The sequence below is a fragment of the Anser anser genome, assembly GCF_964211835.1.
Source record: "Anser anser genome assembly, chromosome: 2".
NCBI lineage: Eukaryota > Metazoa > Chordata > Aves > Anseriformes > Anatidae > Anser > Anser anser.
In genome coordinates, this window is record NC_139721.1 from 141,563,597 (window position 1) to 141,587,675 (window position 24,079).

General features: G+C 37.8%; 1 protein-coding gene across 2 annotated transcripts in view; it reads left to right on the forward strand.

Moving 5' to 3' along the window:
* The window catches only part of LOC310893463 (macrophage mannose receptor 1-like), a 37,267-nt gene extending 15,821 nt beyond the window's left edge, over positions 1-21,446 (forward strand). For both annotated transcript variants that reach the window (XM_083822501.1, XM_083822502.1), the window contains exons 14-30: positions 326-413; positions 1,643-1,787; positions 3,353-3,388; positions 3,508-3,683; positions 4,253-4,320; positions 6,512-6,612; positions 8,207-8,343; positions 9,433-9,547; positions 10,158-10,354; positions 11,599-11,689; positions 12,934-13,166; positions 13,795-13,960; positions 14,604-14,756; positions 15,184-15,300; positions 17,437-17,598; positions 19,717-19,749; positions 20,509-21,446. In XM_083822501.1, coding sequence (XP_083678627.1) covers positions 326-413; positions 1,643-1,787; positions 3,353-3,388; positions 3,508-3,683; positions 4,253-4,320; positions 6,512-6,612; positions 8,207-8,343; positions 9,433-9,547; positions 10,158-10,354; positions 11,599-11,689; positions 12,934-13,166; positions 13,795-13,960; positions 14,604-14,756; positions 15,184-15,300; positions 17,437-17,598; positions 19,717-19,749; positions 20,509-20,663 — 2,173 coding nt within the window. In that variant the 3' untranslated portion in view covers positions 20,664-21,446. The remainder of the gene's footprint in view (positions 1-325; positions 414-1,642; positions 1,788-3,352; positions 3,389-3,507; positions 3,684-4,252; positions 4,321-6,511; positions 6,613-8,206; positions 8,344-9,432; positions 9,548-10,157; positions 10,355-11,598; positions 11,690-12,933; positions 13,167-13,794; positions 13,961-14,603; positions 14,757-15,183; positions 15,301-17,436; positions 17,599-19,716; positions 19,750-20,508) is intronic.
* The last annotated feature ends 2,633 nt before the right edge of the window (positions 21,447-24,079 follow it).

Genomic DNA, 24,079 nt, shown 5'->3' on the forward strand with positions numbered 1-24,079 from the left:
CTAGCTCTTGGCAATTTGGTGCTCTGCGGATTACATTTGTTGCACTAGTACATTCAAACTGGGGATACTGGTCCAGTGTAAGCTCTTGTACATTCCAGAAAAACTGTATCAAAGAGTAAAAGCAAGTAAAGCAAGTAATAGGCAGATAAATAATAGATATTTCCAGGGAGAATATATACATCTGTAAGACCTTCATGAAAGCTAATAGGATAATTATTACAACTTCAGTGCACTTTGGAATGTGCCGTAGAAGCTTTCAAGATGTGTTCCTGGATGTTGATAGTTTTGGTGTTTACACACTGTTCTGTCTTGTAATTTGTGTTAGTGACACTCGCTGTTCATTTGAAAAAGATTGGATTGGTATGTTTTCCTTGAATCCAGATGAAGGATTTGCCTGGAGTGATGGCTCTCCAGTGAGTATTTTAATTTTTCATCAGATTTGTTTGCTTAAGAAGTCTTGGGGTTTGTACATGTGCTTTCTGTTTTTTTACTCCTCCTATTGAAAGAGAACACTAATCCTGCAAACTTTTATATGGTTGTTAACCTTGATAACCATCAGTAAAATCACCGCAACACATCTGAATACATGGAAATCATCTGCATTTCACTATGATCTGCAGCTTTCTGCACAGCATTTCAACATATTTTCTTTTTCAAGAATATAATATGAACACATAACATCAGAACATTAGTCATATCAGACCTTGTATCCTGTCTTTGGCACTGGCCAGAAACATCTTAAGAGCTGAGCATGCAGCAAACAGATTTCACAGTATTCTCCTGCATCCCCAGGAAAGTGATGTCTCAGGGTCTTTCAGAACCAGAACTCAGATCTTTATTCTTAATTCTTTATTTCCATGAATTTATTCAGTCACCTCTTGAGCCCATGTAAATATCCACAAATGTGTGAAATATTCCTGCAGAATTCTGCTCCTTATTACCGTCCATGCACTCCTACACCCTATTTCCTATTTTTGACCCAGGCAGGGGACTTTTGTCTTATCTTGTAACACATTTGTTACATTTGTTTCCTTAAAAGTTTTTTTTTTTTTTTTTTTGAAGAGATCTGTCCAAGAACTTTTTGAAAATCCCAAGCATGTTATAGCAAATGGATCACCCTTCCCATTTGGATGTCAGTTCCTTAAGGTAGCTCCACTAGGTTTGTAGGAGAAGACTTCCCTGCTGAAAGCCACACTCCTGTCCTCATTAACCTCAGTAAAAGGAAGCCATGAATGCTGAACCGAGGCACAATATGGTCACAGCTACCACATGGCTGTTGGACAACATCATTTTGAACCAGGTTACAGCTGATGAAGTGCAAACTACCTTGCCTGCATAGGATCAGTGTGACTGTGTTGGGGTTAAGTTCTGAGCTAGATGGAGTCCATTAGAAACAGTCCATTTGCCTGTTTTTATTCTGTCCGTGTTTAGAGCTTGAGGTGCAAACAAGAGAAAAAGCCCTCCATGTCAAGACAGCCTGATCTCCCAATCAGTGACATTTCCCCACTGTAAAAATTCTTGCACCTGTTGTTTTTCCTGCATTTGTCCTAGTGAGAGATGGAATCTCTCAAATACCCTTGTTTCTTTTTACCAATGGAGAGTACCCCTGCTGAAACAGATGAAAATATATTTTCTTCTATAGGTTAGGTACACAATCTTGAAGGATCATTCAAGAAATTCAGGAGGACGCAAGTTCTGTGGTGTGCTGGATGGTGGGTCATATTTTATGAAGTGGCTCCTTTCGGAATGTGAAGCACTGCATAACTGGGTTTGTCAAATAAAAAAAGGTATTTTTATTTTTCTCTTTAATCAAGAAGCTTAAATATTTTTAAGTAGTTGTTTTCTAATGTAATTTGCTGGAGAAACATACAAAATTTTGAAAACTGGACTTTTTTCCAAATGCATGCCAAGATAATTATGTAGCATAATGTAGGTAAGGATTTTTCAGTGATAGATGATCAGAGTAAATGAATTTATTTGTTGGTGTATATTAGGATGTATTAATAACCCATATATTTATGAGGGTTACATAGATTGCAAACATTTTGTATATTAAGAACTTTTTGTTTGTATGCTTGTGATGTAGGAAGTAAGGAGTTGTGCATTCCTTATGACACTTTTTTTTTTAAATAAAATTATACTAACACAAGTAAAGCTAAGAAAAATAAATTAATATTTGTACACCAAACATATTTTTGCTCTGAGATATAACGGGATTTACCACAAATCCATTAAAATGGTTGAGAGAAGGTGATGAGAGATGGACGGAAGCAGAAGGCTTTGCCTTGCCTTCCTGCAGCGCTCCAGCCCTGATGCTGAGCCTCCTGGGGATGGCTGAGACCCTGCCCCATTTTTCATAGGGTGGGTGCCTGAAGAGTCAGACATGCCATGTCACTTGCCATGCAGCCCAGGTGGCCATGGAGGACAGTCAGGAGCTGCTGCACAGTAGTGGAGATTGCAGGTTTCCTGTCTGACATCCACCAAAACTTTGGAAAGTATTGAAACATTTGTCTGGGATATTACATTTGTCTGGGATATTTTGATTCTGCCAAATCACTTTTTTTTTCTTTCTTTCTCCAAAGGAAAATGTTCCAGTAGAAAAATTTCTGCTGTTTTTTTGTTGTCTGAATCCATTTAATGAAAGAAAAGTGTTCAGGATCACAGTTGTGTTGGTATGTTTGGCAGTTGTCACTGAGGCTAGCCATAGCTCTAACAATATCGTTAGGAAAAATTGATGAAACAGGTCTGGAAGCAGTGCTCCAAGCTCTCTTTTGCAATTATTCAGGAGACATCTGCTTCTGGAAAAGGAGTGGTTCAAAACAGTGGCATTTCTTTTTCCAACCAGAAGCAGAAACAACTTGCAGTCAGTATACAAAGTCATATTTCTTTTTGCTTATGAATATTTGGGACGGAGAGAATATTTGAAAGAGTTGAAGAAATCTAGTGGAAATTTTCTGCCTTTTGATGAGAAGATCTTTCTGGAAGTTTATGATATGTCTACTGAGGTTTCACTAAAGGGCTACAAAACTGAATTTTAAAGAGTTTCAGATAAATCTACTGTGTCTTACAGACTGGAAGACTGATTTTCCTTTATATTTCTCTTCACAGGTATGTGGCCCAAGCAAAGTTATGACTCTGCTGGAACAAAGCACAGTTTAGGATACAAAATTATAAGTAGATGACCATGCATATTTCATAAGGTGTAGCTGAAATGTGTGACTAAGCCTGCTTCTTTTCTAGTCAATGGCAAATGGGTACAGAATTCTGCCCTGGTCCTCACCTGGTTCCTTGCAGTCAGTAACAAAAACATGCTATAGGGATATGTTATGCCTTCTGTTCTCTTGTTTTGCAGGAGTGATGTTAAAACCTGAACCGACTGACACATATGGTAGGTTTTTGCACACATTTTTTCATCTTGTTAATTATTTTTTATCAAAATTGGTACTCTAAAATTAGCTTTTATGCCCTATTGATGAAGAATTTAAGGCTACCTTATTTATCTTCCAGAATATAAAACCACTGTGGATGGATGGGTCATATACAAAGATAAACTATACTACATCAGCAAAGAACCGGTCTCCATGGAAAAAGCCCAAGAGTTTTGCAGAATGAATTCTGCAGACCTGGCTGTTGTTAGTAGTAACAGTGAAAGGAGATTCCTACAGAGAGCTCTGAAACAAAATGTAAGAATCAATACAAAGTAGAAATGCTTTTGACAGCCTGCTTGCAAAATTTGAATTGCCTCAGAAATAGAGCCATCAGCATTTTTGTTAATGAATTCTAACTGAAATTGGTGATTTCCCCCCCCTTTTCCCCCAAAATGTCCTTTGTTCCTGTGCAGTTTGGTCTCTCCTGTTTGGCATCAGGCATGCTGAGGTGGTGAGGAAGAGCAGTGGAAAGAGTGAGGTGGTAAACCATGCTGGTTTGGGAAGAAGTTGGTTTCAGAGAGAATTGAGGTTGGCACTAGACAGTGCTGCAGCCACAGAGGGAGGAGAAAAGACAAGTACCAGTCTCTGCCTCAAACTCTGCTTTCCTCTCCTCATCCTAAGGGTCCTCAGAGCTGCAGAACTCTGCTGCTCCAGCTGAAAAGCTGATGTCTGCCCCTGAGCATGTAAACACAACTGTGTTTAGCTGTAAGCAGATGCCTATTGCTGGTGACTTCAGTAATTAATAACATATGCATTTCTGCTTGTTTTATTTCAAAGACTTTTTTTTTTAAATAAAAAAATAAAATAGTTGTTTTTTGTTTTAGGATCGTTACTGGAGTGAGTCAAGTGAATACTTCATTGGTTTAAAAGTGAGTCTGGATAAAAAGTTTAGGTAAGTTCAGATCATCACAGCAGTTATAACATGTAGAAACAAACAGTATTTTATGTAGCTAGAGGTACTAAATGTGTTGTTTTACAAAGACTGAAGGATGTACATAACAAGTACAAAGCAGGATCCTAGAATAGTCTAAGTCCCAGTAGCTTTTTCCAAAAAGAAAAATGAAAACAACGTTTTTTTCTTGTGTTGATACTTAATCAAGAAAAGCTTGGCATCTCTTCTCTCATGCTTTCTCAGGTCTGTTTCAAAGATTGGCCCCATAAACTAGAGGGATGTCTTTCTGTGCTGGATTTTATACCTACAAGCACACACACATATGCATGCACACACAAAATATGTTTGATTCTTCAGAGCTTATCCTTCATCTGCTTTTGATCTCTATACTGTAGCTCCAGAGAAACCCTCCAGAATTAGGAAGGACTGCATAATGAACTCAAAAGCTGCTTCTGATTGAGGTTTTCAGGGTAGTCACTGCATACTCCCAGGCCAGGAGGAATATTACAGATTCACAGATTCACAGATTTCTCTAGGTTGGAAGAGACCTCAAGATCATCGAGTCCAACCTCCGACCTAACACTAAGTACTCCACTAAACCATATCCCTAAGCTCTACATCTAACCGTCTTTTAAAGACCTCCAGGGATGGTGACTCCACCACCTCCCTGGGCAGCCCGTTCCAATGCTTAATAACCCGTTCGGTAAAGAAGTACTTCCTAACATCCAACCTAAAACTCCCCTGTCGCAACTTTAGCCCATTCCCCCTCGTCCTGTCACTAGGCACGTGGAGAATAGACCAACCCCCACCTCTCTACAGCCTCCTTTCAGGTAACTTTCAGGTAACTGTAGAGAGCGATGAGCGATGAGGTCGCCCCTGAGCCTCCTCTTCTCCAGGCTGAACAAGCCCAGCTCCCTCAGCCGCTCCTCGTAAGACTTGTTCTCCAGACCCCTCACCAGCTTGGTCGCCCTTCTCTGGACTCGCTCGAGCACGTCCATGTCCTTCCTGTAGCGAGGGGCCCAAAACTGAACACAGTACTCGAGGTGCGGCCTCACCAGAGCCGAGTACAGGGGCACAATCACTTCCCTCGACCTGCTGGCCACACTGCTTCTTATACAGGCCAGGATGCCGTTGGCCTTCTTGGCCACCTGAGCACACTGCTGGCTCATATTCAGCCGACTATCCACCAATACTCCCAGGTCCTTCTTGGCCAGGCAGCTTTCCAGCCACTCATCTCCCAGCCTGTAGCTCTGCTTGGGGTTGTTGCAGCAACAATTAGTGGAAGTTTACACTACAGTAAAATTAACAAGTACTTCCAAAAATCATCAACACACAAATAAACTTAAAATTATAGTAAAAGTTACTAAAGAACACAATACAGACAGTGCCTACCTTCCCATCTGCTAGTTAAGACACTTCTGGCAGGTGACAGACTGTGCTTTTAACTGACCTGAAGCAGGGTTAGAGGAATTTTTAGTTGAACCTTTCTATATTTTTCCTTCAATACTGAGTGTCTGTAAACCACTAACCCTGGAAAGAGTGGAAGAGAAGCACGAGGTTATGAGTGACTGAGCCTGTGCCTGACTATGACTTCCTGATTTAGGACACAAATCAGGGGAGAAGGGCTATTGCTTGGGTCCAATGAACATCTCATCTATTTAGATTTAAGGGCAACACCCTTCAATAGCAATTTATTAAGTAAAAAGCATGCAGGCCTAAAGAAAAAAATAATTTTGATATTTCAGAAAGAGTGGTCTTAAAGCTGACAATATATCTCTGGACACATGACTTAATTAACCTATTGAAATATTTCTCTTCAGAGTAAAATTTACAGAAGAACATTTTTGTCCTTAATTGCATCTATGGAAACATAAGGAATACTTAGACTGAGGAGCATAATATTATCTAGATGATAAAATGCGATCAATTAAGATAAATACATTTTTTAATATTCTCTCTACTACTTATTATGGCTAACTGAATAACGGTTTCTGATATTAAATGATGACTGATCACTCCTGCCTGTCAATGGAAAATATTCTTGGTGTTTTCTTCTGTTTTGCAACCAGCAATATTTTACACAAACTTCTTCAAATTTGGATATTGTCTTCATGGTGAGATGTTCATTAGAATCTTCATCTAATAACTGAATTGTATTAACTAATAACTGTTTTGACATCTTTTCTTTAAGCTGGGTAGATGGGACTCCAGTAACCTATGTGGCCTGGGCTCCTAATGAACCCAACTTTGCAAATAATGAGGAAAATTGTGTGGTAATGTCGTCAAAGCCAGGTAAGTAACAAGTCTAAACTGTTAGATTTTACTTCTCTTCATGTGGATTATAACTGATGGTGTCAAACTTCTGCCTTTAGCTGCAATGCAGTCTTTTACAGCTGTTTTCAGAAATTTCTGAAGAGGGACAAGCTAACAAGATGTGGTAACAGGCATAAACTCCAGTCATGGAAGAGTCTATGTCTTTAGAAGGGGGAGACTTTAGCACCATGTGTAATTTAATGTGGGCATCTGTGTCTGCATTTATAAGATTGACACTACACATTATAGGCATTATAGGGTTTTTACTACTTCTCTAAGTAAAAACCTGATAGATGAGCAGAGCCTATCTTTACTCCTATGAACTTGAGAAAATATTTATGATTCAGCTATAGAAGAAAGGGAGTTGAAAGTAAAAGCCAATGAGTAAAAAATATCAAATATTTTATAACACACTCGAACATTATAATGTGCACTCAGATTGATCCAGAATTTCCTATCTCATCCATTTTACATCTGTTTTCAAATTTGCTTGCTGGTGTATTACCACTGCTGCCTGCAATGTAATGATGCCATGGCTTGAACAAATCATAAACAGGTATAGACACTGTGGAGAGCCCTGGAAGAAGAGCAGCAGGGTCAGACATTCAAATTAAGCACAAAGTGCTACAGCTGTGCTAATATGAGAACTTCAACTGGCTCAGTCAGATTTGCAGTGGTTACTTTGTTCTCAGATCAAGCTGAAACCTGAGATATAAAATGTAGTAGACTGTGTTCTGATAAAAGAATATTTATCAGATCTTTATTTTTTTTTCTCATCCTCCGTCTGCTGTAATTCTCCTATTCAGTTGTCTTGATGTGGGTGTGGGTAGGGAGGGTGGAATGGAGTTAACTGATGATAGAGCATTTCTTCTGAGTCACTTGCCTTTTTTTTTGCAATTGCTAGGCAGTAGCCCACAAACTGATAGCGTTGAGCGGCAAAAGTCATAGAATCACAAAATCATAGAATGGTTTGGATTGGGAGGGACTTTAAAGATCACCCAGTTCCAACCCCCTGCCATAGGCAGGGACACCTCCCACCAGACCAGGTTGCCCAAAGCCCCATCCAGCCTGGCCTTGAGCATTTCCAGTGATGGGGCACCCACAGCTTCTCTGGGCAACCTGTTCCTCACCACCCTCATAGTCAAGAATTTCTTCCTCATATCTAATCTAAATGCACCCTCTTTCAGTTTAAAACCATTAGTCTTTGTCCTATCACCACACCCCCCGACAAAGAGTCCCTCCCCAGCTTTCCTGTAGACTCCCTTTAGGTACTGGAAGGCTCCTAGAAGGGTCTCCCCAGAGCCTTCTCTTCTCCAGGCTGAACAACCCCAACTTCCTCAGCCTGTCTTCATAGGAGAGGTGCTCCAGCTCTTTGATCATCCTTATGGTCCATAAAGACCTTCTGTTTGTAAGCAATAGCTGATTGCATAAATATAGCATGCATGTCTTTTAATCACTTTGATGGTCTGAGAAATGGAGATTACCCTCTTTCTTACTCAAAATAGGGAGTGATATATTATCGTTACAAATGTTATAACATCTTGACTTGTTTACTCAATCTAACTATTTTTAGGTTTGTGGAACGATGTAAACTGTGGTTCCTCCAATAAATTTGTATGTGAAAAGCATAATAGCTCTATTAATTCAACGTTTGCTTCTCCATTGCCTCCTGGAGGATGTCCAGAAAGTTGGCTTCTCTTTAACAACAAGGTATGTCAAAAGGCATCTTAAGTGAATTATGTATGGCAGTGGGACTGAAAAAAAGAACTGTAAAAAATATGTGTATGAAAAATATGATTATGAAATAAATCTGCAGTGTAATTACCCAGTCAGTACATGCTGGGTAGGTAGTTGGACTTTTCTGGAGGTAACTAGACATTTAACTTTGCAGAGGAATACAGTGAAAATAGGTGTATGCTGAATAACTTTCAGAGAACGTAGCTTGTGCAAGCTTAAAATACATTGTTGCTGTTTAAAATACTTCTCTCCTGTGTTACATATTTATGTTAGGACCTGAAGTTTATAATGGTTGGTCTCAAAAAAAACCAAAACAACAACAACAACAAAAAAACTCTTCAGGTGGAGTGATTTAGAAAGAAAGCATTTTAATAATTCCGTTGGCTTGTATAGGAGTTCCCAAAGCTCTGAGTTCAGAAACATGATGCCAAACTACAATTGTTTTGAAAGCGATTTCACATACAGTCCTAGTCTGGAAGTCCTCATTGCTGTAACATAAGAATTTGTAACAACTGGAGGTGAAACTCCATTTGCCAAGGGCTGTTTTTTCTGCTCTACACACTCTGCATTGTACTTGCATCCTCAAAATGTTGGGTCAACATGTCAATGATATTTCACACAGTTTGGCAGGATGAGCAGTTATAATCACAGTCATTGGAAGCAGGACAAGGAGCAGTGGAGATAATTTTCTGCTGCTGTGTTACCCAAAGCCACATTTTCTTGAACTTAAATGATCCTTCTGTTCCTGTAAGAAGCAGGCAGAAGAAACTGTGAAGCAGGTTTATAGACCTGTTGTCATTATGATAAATTCAGATGATACTCAGTTCCTGGGTTGCACCTTGTGTGAAGAGAGGGGCCAAATATCTACTTCAATAGATGTATGTACTTTATGCAAAGATCTTGCACACCATTAATTTAGCACTCTTGAAATCTGTCATTTATTTTAGCCCTGATTTCTTTTTCTGGAGAAATGGTGTCCTATAACTGGTTGATACTATTCATAAATAAGTTTCCGTATTTGTTTGAGTAAATTGCTTTTTCTTTTTTTTTTTTTTTTTCCAGTGTTTCAAAATTTTTGCTTCCAATATAACAAGAAAACTTGTGTGGCACGATGCACGAGATGTTTGTATTAATCTGGGAGGTAACCTGGCTACAGTACCAAATGAGCAAGTGCAAGGTACATATTCAGGCTTTACTGAAACATGTTACCTCTCAAAGAAAAATATTCATCTCCTACTAAGGAAAGTACTATACTTTCCAAAATACATAAGCAAATTAACAGCTGAAAATGTCTTATTAGCCAGGTCAGTTTGTGCTTGGTTTTAATTCTGAAGTGTGAAACAGTAGCTAAATTATTACATGTAAGAAATAATGTGTGTTTCTAGTTCTTTCAGCTGCTCAGTTTTCACGAAACTTCCAGTCTGTTTTGAGTGTGGTTGCACAAATCTCTCAACCTGACATCTGTATTCTCTGTCTGTCTCTCTTGCTCTCACTGGCAAACTGGCAATACGATTTTCTGAAATGCTACATGTGCATATGTAGTAGGCAATAGGACATTTTTTAATTTGCTCATATTTTTTTTTTTTGGCTATTTTTTCCAACCTTAATGCCTGTATAGTGTAAGTTTCTACAGATGCTTTTCTAAAAGTTAGTTAAAAGCAGATGGGTTCTATATTGGGAAATGTTATTCTTTTAATATGGCTCCAGTTTCAAACTTGTCCACATCTTTTCATGCTTTGGGTGAGTCATGATGAGCTTTCCTTAATGAGTTCTTTGCTTCCCTCTAGCTTTCCTCCACTATCACTTAAAGGATGCTACAACTAATGTTTGGATTGGGATGAATGATATCAACAGAGAGTCCACATTTCTTTGGACAGATGGGAGCACTGTTTCCTATACCAATTGGGTTAGCGGTGCACCAGAAAAGGCACAAACCTACTTCAACAATTATGACTTTGAGTGGTTGACAGACAACACTGTAGAGGTACAGAAAATTTAAGTAACCTGTGTATCTTAGGCAACCAGATAATTTTTCTTAAGGGGAAGCTACAGCATCAATAACTAGATGCTGAAACAGGACTTTTTGCAAGCAGAATGGGGCTTAGCAAAGTACCTGATATCCGTTCCAAATATACCAAGAATATTTGGCAGAGATTCTGAAGAAGGACGTTGTGCTTTTCATCTGAACTATTGTAAAACACCAGTTCTGTAAAACAAGCCCGGAGAGGAATATATTAAACCAATTCCCACACAAACCACATTACCACTGACATTAAAGTTGCAACACCAAGCAAAGAAAAGTTACAATAAACCAAAATTAAGGTTATTGTTGAAACATGTATTTGTCTACCTATGTGTCCCATTTCTGGATAATATGATCCCACATAGTTTCATTAGTTTCTAATGGTACAAAAGGACATTTTCAACAAAAGGGAAATCATTCTGCTGAATTAAATCTCCTTCCCAAAGGAAGGACATGCATAGTTTCTGCAGAAATGATAGGCAACTGGTCATGGAAAGCTTTTGACAACTGCCATCAGTCAGAGTTTTTATGATTAAAATTTGTTTAAGTCAGTATAGCGGAGAAACTTGGACATGTTCGGAAATGCTGAAACATGGACAAGGCCAATCCTGAAACTAAGGGAGCCATCTGAAGGAAATCCTGAAGAAATTCAGAATAAGGAAGTAAAGGGAAATTTTGGTTGTTCCCCAAAATACCTGATAGTGATAACTTGATAATGACTGCAAACAACTGAAAGAGAGTTCATGCTTTCTGCAAGATAGACTACTTCTGTTAAGATAAATCCAGACTATTGTTTTTAATAATAGTTCATATATTATTTTTTTCATACATGGATTGTTTTATTTTTATTTTTTAAGCAGCTGTATATAATTGTAAATCAACATTGAGAAGACATATTGTAGGTACCCTAATAACTTCTGTAGTCATTAAAGGATTCTTAATAAAACTAGCGGGACTGTTTTTATAAACGATTCTTTCAAACTTTGACTGGTATCAGTGAGAGCCTAGGTCAAATGGGTTGTTAAAAAATACCAGGTCAAGCCAATTTGAACTTTGGCAAAATGAACTAATTACAAAGGTACTCAGCAAACTACTCTCTTCTCACCTCTCTTCTATGTCATCAGGCTTGCATTAGGAATATAGGAGCACCTCACAACATCCTGTTTGCCTTTTCTAATGACTGCATACATTGTCCTCTTTTTCAGACTGATTGTGTTTTCATCATACAGTCAGATGGGAAATGGCGAGATGATAGCTGTGAAAATGAGAGAGGTTATATATGCCAAATGAATTCACGTGAGTTCTGTTTAACCCGGTCTCCTAAATGGAATAAGTAGCTCAATTAGACAAGCATAATATGAAATGCATGGAAAACCGATATTTTTTCTAGATTTGAGTCTCATTCTGAGTCTCTCAGGTTTTCTGAGCACCACCAGTCTTAAGAGAAGACTGTTTTTAAAGTACTTTTTGCGCTGCAGATATTACTGGAGAGGATCCACTATCTCAGTTAGGATTATGTACCTAAATCACAAATAATACTAGAGAATAATACTTGAAAACAGATCTCTTAGTGAAACAGAAGACTTTTTGGCATCCTCTTTAAGTGCAATGTAAAACCATGGAGTTGCATACTCCTGTCTATCTCTGAGTAGAGCATGTAATCTTCCTCTGTGAATGTCATATGAAGTCTGTTAAAATGTACAGCCTCTTGGCCGTGTCTTAATTGTTGAAGAACATTTTACACCAAAACAAGTAATGAATGTTTATTCTCCTGCTGTAGATATGTAATCATGCAAATTGCATCAGCCCAGCCATGCAATAGGAATGGAGGAGCCAAAGCATGGATAACAAAACAGTTTTACCTCACCTTTATCACACCATTAGTAAAAACTAGCTGCCTCATTTCAACCAGCTTCTGCACCTTGTTCACTCTCAATGTAGCCAGCTTGTTTGTGAGAAACCCATCTCACTGCACAGCAAGTAAGTTTTGCAAGAGTTTTAGAGAGGCATTTTTATCTCATATAATCCCACATACAACTGTTCTTTACACATCACTGATTCACAGGGTAGAAATAAACCCTGCTTGGCTCAAATGTTCAGACAGCGTTCACCTTATGGACAGGCTAATGACTTAGAGTGAACAAGGAGTGGTGGTCAATTAACATCAAGTATCAAAGTCTCAAGTTGTGATAATAGAGAACAGTAAATGCCTTAAAATACTAGCCCTAAAACCTCTGCACCAGTTACTCAGATATCCAGATTTAGTCAAAATATATAGAAGTATAGGACCTCAAATATCCTATTTATGAGTCATGCACCTAGAAAATATACTGCCTACTTCATGGGATTTTAATCTGCTTTTTACATTAAGAAATTTGGTTTTAAAATTTTTTGTTTGTTTTTCATTTACAAATTGCTCATGAGCTTAAATGAATATTTTGACTTTGTGCTATTTTGCACTTTTTTTTTTCTTTTAATTTCTTGTATGTTAGATAGCCATGGTATGTTTTAAATTCATGCATTCAACTTTCTCTCCATAGTTACCACACAGTTTGAAGTACCAGCAACAAATCCATCCTCTGACTTTGCTCGTTATGGTGACAGTAGCTATTTAATCATCTCGTCAGAAATGCAATGGGAAGAGGCTAGAAAAAACTGTCAAGACAAACATGCAGAACTTGCCAGCATTTCAGATGCCTATATCCATTCCTTCCTGTGGATTCAGATGTTGAAATATGGAAAGCCTGTATGGATTGGTCTTAACAGCAACATGGTAAGTGCTGGACAGATGGGAAGTTCAGGTGCTTGATGAGCTCTCCTGCTTCTTATAGTCCTGCTGGATACCCACCTTGTAAAAGTGCTGAAACAATCATCATGTTAATGGTTTCACCATGTGTGTAATGATTTTATGTCTGATTTTGACTGTTTACTGACAAATAATCTTTACTCATCAAATTGCTCACAGACTAAATTTAAATGAAGCAGATTAGAGGAGGTGAATTATTTTTAATTGCTTCTCTTGAGATGAGATTTTCTATATAACTTAAGATGGACTTATCTGACTTTCTTCCTGTGTTTTAGAAATTTGTGTTACTTCCAAAAAACCTTCCGAAAAGTAATGTGCTGTTGAACACAGCACAGTTCATATGTAGAATGCATGTAACTCATACCTACAGCATTCAGTGACATTGCTTAGTACAGCGAACAGCGTTTAAAAAAAAACAAACAGCAAAGGGTTTTAAAGGGCTTTTTCCTCCCCCCCCCCCCCCCCTTTTTTTTTTTGGAAAACTCCAATAAACATGGAACATTATGTGTCAGAACTTTTTATGTGGAAAACACAAACACACACACACAATTTTACCAAAAACTTACCAAAATTACCAAAACTTAACTGTTTTCAGACTGGGAGCTATTACAAATGGATTGATAACTGGAAAACCAAATTCACTAAGTGGGCAGCGGGGGAGCCAAAGGAGAAAAATGCTTGTGTCTATTTAGACCTTGATGGTACCTGGAGAACAGCATCCTGCAATGAAAGCTACTTCTCAGTTTGCAAGATATCAGATGGTAAGCAAATGAATGTACTCACAAATTGTATGATTTTGTAGAAGTGTGTTGTTTTCTCTCCTTGGGGTTTTAAGGTTGCATGATATAGACTGTTCCATATTTGAGATTCAAGGGAGCTTCCGAGTTAAATTTTCCAGCTGTATGTTTGGTCATTGTATGCGGTGCAAGACCTGCAGACCAACAGAAGTGAATAGGAGTTGCACTGATTTGGTGGAAGTATGCTCCACTGATGGCATCTTCCTATAGTGACCACACACAGACAGCAGGCAGCTGTATGATGTGGGACTGCAGTACTCATTAGCCTACGAGAGCCTTCTGTGATGTGAGAATACAGATTTGGGACGGGTGTCATCATTTCTCAGGGTTTGTTTTCCTCACAGTACTACAAGCCACTTAGTTAGGTATTGCAGGATGTGCTTTGCTTCCTTGTCCTGAGAAATGTGATCGGAGAAGTAAGACGTTTTGTACTGTTGACTGCCTAGCTTTCCCCAGTGTCTGGGCTGGGGGCCTGGAGGAACAGTCAGGAGCAGAGGTCTAGGAAGTTAATGCTTAGTGGGAGAAATCCCACCCTATTTATGCACATGTCCTGCTTGGTGGGTTGCTCATAATACAATACCAATTTCAGACCATATGTCATCTTTAGTTGTAGCTCCTACTGACCCTGCTCAGCTGCCTGGAGACTGCTCTGAATCAGCAGGCCTGCAAGCTTGGATCCCTTACCATGGCCACTGCTACTACATCGAAGCGTCAACTGCGACAAGCTGGGCCCTGGCTTCCCTTGAGTGCACTCGGTTCGGTGAGAGGCTTCTCTATTGACTGACAAGATTAGTAGAAATTTATACAAAACACACAAAAATGTAAAAAGATTGTTTTAAAAATATCATTTAAATACTTTATTTACCTAAAATTGCAGATTTAGATGGGGTACAGAAGCTCCCTGTCAGTCTCTGGCCTCTGGGGCTCCATCCTGGGTGAAGTGGTGGGGAACCATGGCCACCAAGCACTTGCAGGGCTCTGTCCTCCACAAGAATCATAGAGTCATAGACTGTCCCGAACTGGAAAGGACCCAGAAGGATTGTCAAGTCCAACTTTTGGAGAAGAAATGGGTGAAGCCAGCACGCATAAAACTTTTGAAAGTTTCCATTTTTACAGACTTAAAAGAGGAGGTCATTTTAGTAGTTGCTCATGTAGGTTATGGTTATTTGCTTGTTAATGCCTTTCAGGTGCTACCTTGGTTTCAGTAGAAAACGTGGATGAATCTGACTTTCTGATTCATATGATACAACCACTTGCAAACAAAGTGGGAGGCTTCTGGATAGGACTTTACAGAAATGTGGATGGTAATGTCTTACTTTCAATATTTAATTTTAAAATGCTTTTCTAACATTAAAAAATGAGGATAACTTTACTTTTACAAAAAAATGCAGCATCTAATTTTACTTTTTTAATGCTTAACAGCAATATATATAGAGATATAATTCATGACAATAGGATGGTCCTTATTTGATACAAAAAGTTTATCCTACCACCTGAGCTGGCAGATAATTTACACTAATGAAATGAAGTGAATACTATGATGATGTTTCTGTCTCCCGGTGAACATCATTGAATGCTTTGTGAGGAAGTAACCTCCCTGAACCTTAATCTGAACCTTATGATTCACCTATAATCCAGGAAGAAAAGAAACTTCCTGCCTCTCTGACACAATCTCCACATTTTAGTCAGCAGATTTGTTCTGAGTTGTGCCTTACCCAGGATGTCTCTTCTGGGTTTTTGACCTCAGTCTTCCCATTGTGAAAAAATGTATATATTGTAATTAGGCTGAATTATCTGGCTGACTTCCAGATCATGTTGCTCTCTATCACCCTGGAAATGCTAGAAAAAGCTCAGACCCAGGATGTGAGTTAAAATCAACCCAATAGTCAAAAAGTGCAAAATAATCATTGTGACCTGTTACTGTCTCCACGAAGAAAGATGAGACGCTACTGGCATTGTAACTGTTTGAGTATACTTTCTTCTAAGAACAGTGTTGCTTGACATGGTGACTTGGCCTGTCTTTGAAAAGGACCAGGCTTCTTCCTAAGTGAGAAAAATAAAAAAAGTGCAATAGCTATCAAAACTTGGATGATTCAAATGTTCTCTTATAAATTTGGTCACTATCTGTATAAATAGCTATACAAATGTTCTGCCCACCCCTTTACCTCTCCTTCTCTCTAGACATACGTTATGTGCATTGTGTTGATCTACAATCTGTTTCTAGTGGTGGTCAGAAGCTGGTCAGCCATCCATCCACATAGATCACAGAATCATGGAATGGCTTGGGTTGGAAGGGACTTCAAGGATCACCTAGTTCCAACCCCCTGCCATAGACAGGGACGCCACCCACTAGATCAGGTTGCTCAGGGCCTCATCTAACCTGGACCTGAACACCTCCAGTGATGGGGCATCCACAACCTCTCTGGGCAACCTTTTCCAGTGCCTCACAACCCTCTGAGTGAAGAATAGATCCTGGATCCAACAAGCTACAGCGCGACTGTGGATATTTCCAAAGCACCAAACAGAGCCTGTCTGTTCATAACTTCCTACAAGATGGCTGTGCTGGAAAATTGCTCATCTAGTCAGTATCACTCTAATGTAGGGTGCTCCATATGCATATGGCACAGCTCTTCTTCAAAATATATGAACTGTTCAGGGCATGTAGTAAAGATTTATGGTGTTGCTGGAGATTTATTGATAGCCAGATGAACACTGAATGGAGGGATTCCTCAATTTAGTTAACCTGTAAGTGATATTGCAGGTATAGATAACCTGACCAATAGCAAAAAATATCCTACAGCCAATTCTATATCGAAGATAATTACATGGTAAATTTAAAGCAGATTTCTAGAAGAAGGATACTGAAGCATGCAGCATACAATCAAAAGACTTATTTTGCTATTAAGTAGTATTATTAAACGATTATTAAATGATTATTAAATGATTTAGCTGTGAAAATAATTAATGAATTATTTCTCCTACAATTATCCACTACCTTTTTATGAAGTCTTTTTTTACAAATGTGAACTCACAATGAATGGCAGTCAGATTCTAGCAGTCTCATTTCTAATATTCCATGCTGTGGCACTACTTTTATAATAAGGACAACTTTAGCAATTTTCAGAACTCAAATGCTTAGAAAACATTTTTCAATTGTAACTGTAATGAAGACTTGTACTCTGGAATTTCTCATTCTGTCTATATTTATTTTGGATGCCAATTAATGAAATACTATTATACCTATAATAATTCTCTGCTGTTTCGGTGTAGCATTTCCTAAGCTACCTTCCTTCAAGAAGGTGGCTTCTTCCTAGCAAGAAAAATGATGTGGTCTCCTAATGAAAAAATGGATTCATTAATTTTTTGAAGTAATTTGCTGAGAAGTTATATATCTCATGGAAGTTTTTCAAAAATGTATTACTCTATATGTTGCTCTTTAGACCGGTGGTTGTGGCTAGACAATGCTGCAGTGGACTTTGTTAACTGGGAGGAGAAAGAGTCCAGTGTGGAGCACAACTGTGTGGAAATGACTGCACCACTTGGTTACTGGGATAACACTGATTGCTCTTCTGAAAAAGGATTTATCTGCAAAAAAACCAAAGGTAAATCTTTAGGAACAGAGCAGATCTGTTTACTAGTAACTGTTGTAGTCCTCTACAAGAAGTCTGGAAGTAATTTCTGATGGTTCGGTTTGGCATATCCCACTTTTCCAGATATTTGTAATTGCCTGTGTTTGCAGTAATGTCTGCTCTCACGTGGGAATATGGTAATGTGCTGTATACACTCTAGATTGAGAATGAGACTTTTAGACTTTTGAATACCTAACACAGATATTAGTATGGCACCTTTTAAACACTTATCCAAATTTATAACTTTTCCAGGAACTAAGTATTGTCATAATTGTTATAATCTTGCAAGGAAGATTTTGTCTGAATATTCAAGCTTCGTTTTCAAGCTTATTGTACTCAAAAATTACATTACTGCCCAACATCAAAAAACAGTGTAACATTGGACCTGATTCAACAATCTCAAAATATGTCAGGAATACTAAAAGAACAGCTGGTTGTGTTGCAATATCAAGAGAACTTTCCTGTTAAAAGAAGATTTCAAGAAAGTCACTACAGAACCTGTCAAATCAGTATTTCTGGAAAAATTTGGCCAATATTTGATATGCCAGACCAAAGTCTTATAAGTGGAAAAAAAAAAAAGCAAATGTAGTGCCTTTTTTTTTTTTTTCTTGTATTCCCAAGTGGAGATACAAAACTATAATTGTCTTAAAGAAAGCACTGTCATACTCTTTTAATTTAGGTGCTAAAATCCATCTTACCTAAAAAATGGTTGTTGCTGTCTTTAACTCTGTGTACTTTCTTTTGTAGTATCTGTGAGACCAGGTTTTATTTTGCAAATTTTGCTTTTTGTTCTGTCCTAGGCCTGGCATGTAATACAGTGGGGACTCTTGTGCCAGTCGCCAGTGAATCATGCATTATGCTTAATTAAAAAAAATAAAAAAATAAAAAAAAGAGAGAGAGATTAAAAATACAACCAAGAAGCAGTTATCCCCAATGCACTTTTAATTTTCATTTTTAAATAAGCCTGTCCTTGGCAGTAAATCAGTTAACTGTCATTAAGATTTTACTAAGAAATTACGAATTATAATTCAGCCATTCCTTTCTGAGATTTGAAATAGATTTCTTTTTATAGATATTTTGGGACTGTATACAAATAACCAAAAGAATAATGGTATCAATAGTTAACATCCTAGTTTCTGTGAAAAAATATAAAATAAATATTATCAGCAAATAAAAGCTAACCATGCATTTTATCCAACTAAAACAGTTAGAAACCACTAAAATCCATCCATGGAATCGTAAGATATTCTAATATATAGCTATTCCCTGACTAAGTAGGGAGTTACTGTTCCTTTGTATCTATTTATTTTAAGTTCAACTCTGCTTTTTTGTTGTTGTTGTTGTTTTCTTTTACATTTCACTTTCATAACTTGTCCCTCAGTAGTGAACTTGTTCAAACTGTAATGTAAAGGAACCCTGAGGAGAAACACTTTCTGATAATTTAGGAAGTCTTCTTTCAGAATAATTTTTCTTGCTGACTAAGAACATCTGGTATGTTTTATTTTTCCTCTTTTCTAAGTTTAGTACATTTTACACCTCTTTCTTAAACAACAGTGACAACAAAAGATTTTTTAGTTATTTTCTTTCTCTCTGTTCCTCTCTTACAGATAGCACATTGGCTGATTAAAGCCCTGGTTCACAGGGTATTTTCTAGGGAAGATATTTAAGAATCTCAGACTTAATTGTAACAGTGGCATCCTGCCGAACATGAGGAGCTTCCTAGAATATACTACATGAAATTAATCTCCAGTACTGTGCATCATGTTCTTAGTAAATTAAAACTAATATTAGAAGAAGAATATGAAATGATTTTTGAATGAACATAGAAAAATAGTCAATATTTAAGTGTTAGTAAATATTAAAACAAAATAAAGATTTTAATGAATAGTTTACTAATGTTACATAGGAAGGTAAAGCCTTAGCAACTTATTTTTTGCTTAAATTATGATGCCTTTTATAATAGACATGTATGACTTTAACACAATGGTAATACTTCAGGGTTATTTTTGTTCCTGTATAATTTTAGTGAAACAGTCAAACTTATGAATTCTAATGAAGTGTTATATTGTTTCTTTCTGATATTCATTGAAGTTGAGCCAAGTGGAAGTCCTCTACATGAGAAAGGTAAGATCTTTCATAAGAAAATTAGAGAAAACTTAAATAGGAAAACAAACAAACAGACAAACAAACAAAAACCTTAAAATGGGTTTTTTCCAATCATCCCTTTTTAGAGAACAAGCCTTGCTGACAGTTACTGAGATGCATGGTTATAAATCTCTCAGGATAATCTCACATGAACATGAGTTCTTGGGTGACTGGATTGCCACAGGGCTAACCCTGTCTGACAAGCTCAACAGTGATCCAACTAGTGACTAACATTGAGAACAGAGAGCTTTAACTTGGCTGTAAAAACCTATATAGGTGTATATGCAAATTGATTCCATAGGTATTATTGTAAATAATCTGACAGAAAAATATTGTAAAATTGATTTCCAAATAATTAGCACCCCTTAGCCATATATAAAGCGTGACCTAAAGCATGACCTAAATCATGACTGTTAAAATTGTGGCTCTCAAGAACTGCTCTTTATGGACCAAAGGTCTTGAATTTTTCCCCCATTCCCTCATTAAGGCACTGGAAGATACTGCAGAAGTGATACTTCCATGTATCACTGTAGTCCAGATCCACTGAGACCACATTAGCATTAGCAAAAGTGATCTGGCTACTGATCAGCAACAACTCAGAGCTCAGATATACTCTGAACAGACTCCAAGTTCAGACAGGAGAGAAGAGCTCCTTGTTTTTCATGTTGTACATAGAATAATAATAATAATAAATAAATAAAAACTCAGATGTCTCACAGTAATATGCATTCATTTCAGACAAGGAAAGGAATGAAGAGACTCATCCACCTGTTCATCTCTCTGTTTGGCCTCTCCTTGTCTTGGCTATTCTCACTCTTCTTGGAGCTGGCATGGCAATCTACTTCTACAAGAAAAAAAAGACAGAAACAGCTATCAAGAGAAACAGTCAATGAAACACTTCTAAAATTACGGGTTTGGTCATTAAGGAATTGGTGAGAATGGGTCCTGTGGCACACACTAATTTAGAGGAGTAAGTTACATGCTGAAATTATATCTGTTGAAACTCTCCAGTGAGGACACCTGCAATTTTAAATCAAGCCCTCTGTCTCTTTTTGCAATAGCAGACTTTTGTATCATGCATATTTTACAAAATCAGAATTAGTGATTTATGTTGTACTTTTGTAAGAGTCAAGATGTTACTCTTAAGCATCTTAGCAAAAACACCAGTGTGAATAAATTGTCAAGAAAAAATGAACATACTGAAAAAAAAATAAAAGTAAACTACTGAGAATAAAAGTTCAATAAAATATTATTATTATTTAGAACTGGATTTCTATTACTTTTTGAATGTGAAAAGAACTCAAAAAAAAGGAAAAGCCCAACTCTGTTGAAATAATGAAATCCTTTTGCCCCATAAACTTTACTCCAGCTGTCCACCTGTTTTATTGTTCCTTATAGCTGTATCCTCTTTAGTATGATAATGGGGCTTGGGGCTTTGTATACTTGTCTCAGATAACTTTGGGATGTAAAATTTTGCCAATTTCATTTTCTGCAATGGAAAATATTCCATACCCCATACCTCTCTCTCTTTCTCTTTCTCTCAAGCTCAGGCATAGACTTTTTTTTTTTTAATTTTCTTTTCTTTATTTTTGCTGTCTACTAATATGATTGTTAACAGTAATACATTCAATAATGTGAATTAAAATATTTTGACCTTTCCAAAGGGTTTAACATTGCATTTCTCCTGACTGTTAATGTTGTAGAAAAAAAATACAGTTTTTATTAGTATAATTTTCAAAGAGTCCTCTTAGCTTTACACTGTGCTGGTAGATCCTGAGTGACATACAGCACTGCTTCCCTGGATGTAGGTGTCTCCCCTCCCACGTGTACAATGCCCAGTTTCCCAGTACTTTCCTTTCCCATGAACCTGACCTTGCCTTGCAGCCTCTCATGCATATGTGATGGGTGTGCTCAATTTAGCTCGATAGAGCCAACCTTTGTCTCCACTGATCATGTTAGGCACTGATTGCCAAAGGCTGACTCTCAGAAGTGTCACAATATTAAACAGGAAATGAAAATAAACTGTAGAGTATAAAAAAAGTGGCAACACTTAGAATATCACTTCAGCTGAATGCTGCTGAACGTTACCAACAGGCAAAGCACCAGGACCATCACTAGGACTATTTGTTAGTCATGTGGATGCGGCAGGAAGCCACAGCCAAGGTGCTGAGTGCCAATATGACAGGTATGGTTGCTCCCAAGCACCTTGGTGGCCATTTGAAGGAAGGGGAAGGGAGGTGCTCCCATCTGAGCAATCACTTGTTAATTAAAGGAGGGCTTCTCTCCCCACATCTTTGAATTCAGCTTGAGTGAACACCAGTCAGCTTGAGTAAACACCAACTTGCCATTTTTAAATGCAAGAAAAAGGAACTGAAAATTGAGTAATGCAGCAGATTATATGAGGAATCTGCAAGAAAACAAAGTTTAAGCCATTCAACAGCAGAAATCAGTACAAAATAGAATTTAGGTGAGCTGCAAATACCAATTAGACACTAACCACTTTGTGGGGAGTAGTGCTTAGCCATAGCACTTACCATTTTACACACAACTTGCCTTCTCTAGGCTGTGGAGAGCAAGCTGGAAATTTAAAAGCAATAATAATAAAAAGGAATAAATTTGCCTTTCTAGGCAATGGAACCCAGTTTTCTTAGCATAAATAAAATCAAGAGTTTAGCACACTGCTGTCACCAGCCTCTGGCACAAGAACAATGTGGCATGCGGAACATTTCCCGAGGCGCTGGTAATGAGCATCAGTTACTCTGTTAACTTTTAGCCTGCCTCAGTGTCTGTACTGAACTTCCCCAGTCATTCTGCAGTGTTGGGAAGCTGAACCCTTACAAGTATCCATGCAATTGAGGCAGGTTAAAGCCCACTTTGGACCAGAGTGCAGCTGGCACTTGCACTTTATGAGGCAGAGGAGGGAACCAGTTGGAAATCGCGTCCTCCGGGTATTTTCCCTCAAAAACCCCTCTCTCAGAGCCATCTCATTTTGTGATTTAAGATGTGTAAGAAATGTAGTTTCACTCAGTAAACTCAGTTTTGATGTCTCAAGTTGTCTGTGATACCACTCAGATTTACCATTTTGGGTTGCTCTTGCATGCCTTGCTGACACTATGCTCTCCTTGAATGTCACCTGCAAATAAAATAGTTATTAAAAAATTACCGAGTTCCTTCCTGCTTTTACTGAAATCCAACAAGATTTCTTCTGATATATTTTTCTTAGTACTTTTTAGCAATCAAGTCAACAACTTCAGTCAGCTCTATTATTTTTTTCTAACACCTTATAAATAAAAGCAAAGATGGTAGCTCCTTCTGTGACATCTTCGGTTCAACTTCTGTCTATGAGACCTCATTATGTGTAGACTGATTATTTTACTTCTCACTTTTTTCAGTATTTTTTAAAGAAATCACAAATTCTTTACATTTCACTGATACAAATAAGCAGAAGGAACAGCAGGATTTGTCTGCATGTGAATATTTGCCAACAGCACTTTGTTAGTATAGTTGTACAAGAATTGCCAGGCCAATATAAGTCTTGAGGTAAGGACTTTGGGCACATATTAAAAGGACATTTTTGATTTTAGCTTACTTTTATTTAGTTCTAGAACAAGCTTTCTCCCTTGGTGGGAATTTCTTAGATAAACAAATACATAATTTTGCTTGACAGAAATACTGCAGGCCTAAGTTTTCCTCCTGATACAGGAAAACTTATCACTAGCCTATGGCATTGAACATATTCACTTCTTTCTGATCTTCAACCAGTAGTTATAAACTGCCCAGCCTCAACTGTGATCAAACTGTGATCAAAGCACGGAGTGTAATAGTGTTGAAAGCAAGCAAACAGACAAACAAAACCCCCACAATTTTAGCCCTCAAAATAAGCAATAATGCACAATGCACTGAATACTGCAGATTCTGTAAAATATGCTGTCTTCTAGACTTTCACTGTGACACTATAGTGATGTACTGAACCACCGAGGTCTTGTCTCCCTCTTCTTCTGAGGTGTAAGGGTAAAAGCAGAGGTTGAGTTTTTAATCCTTGATATTTCGCTGCAGGTTCCTCATCAACACTTTTCATCACAAGTTGCTTTTTACAGATTTGGCTCTTGTAGCACCTCAACATCTGAACCATTTTTAATATTTGCAAAGTCACAGAAAGGACAAACGTCCTTTCCAAATGTCCAAATGTTTCCCTTCTGCTTATCACCTCTAGTAACAAGGATGGAAACTAGTTTTGGAAGCAACTTACTCCTCAAAGAGAGCAGTGTTTGCAATGGGCACTTCAGTTATTTCAAAGTGCCATGTGACA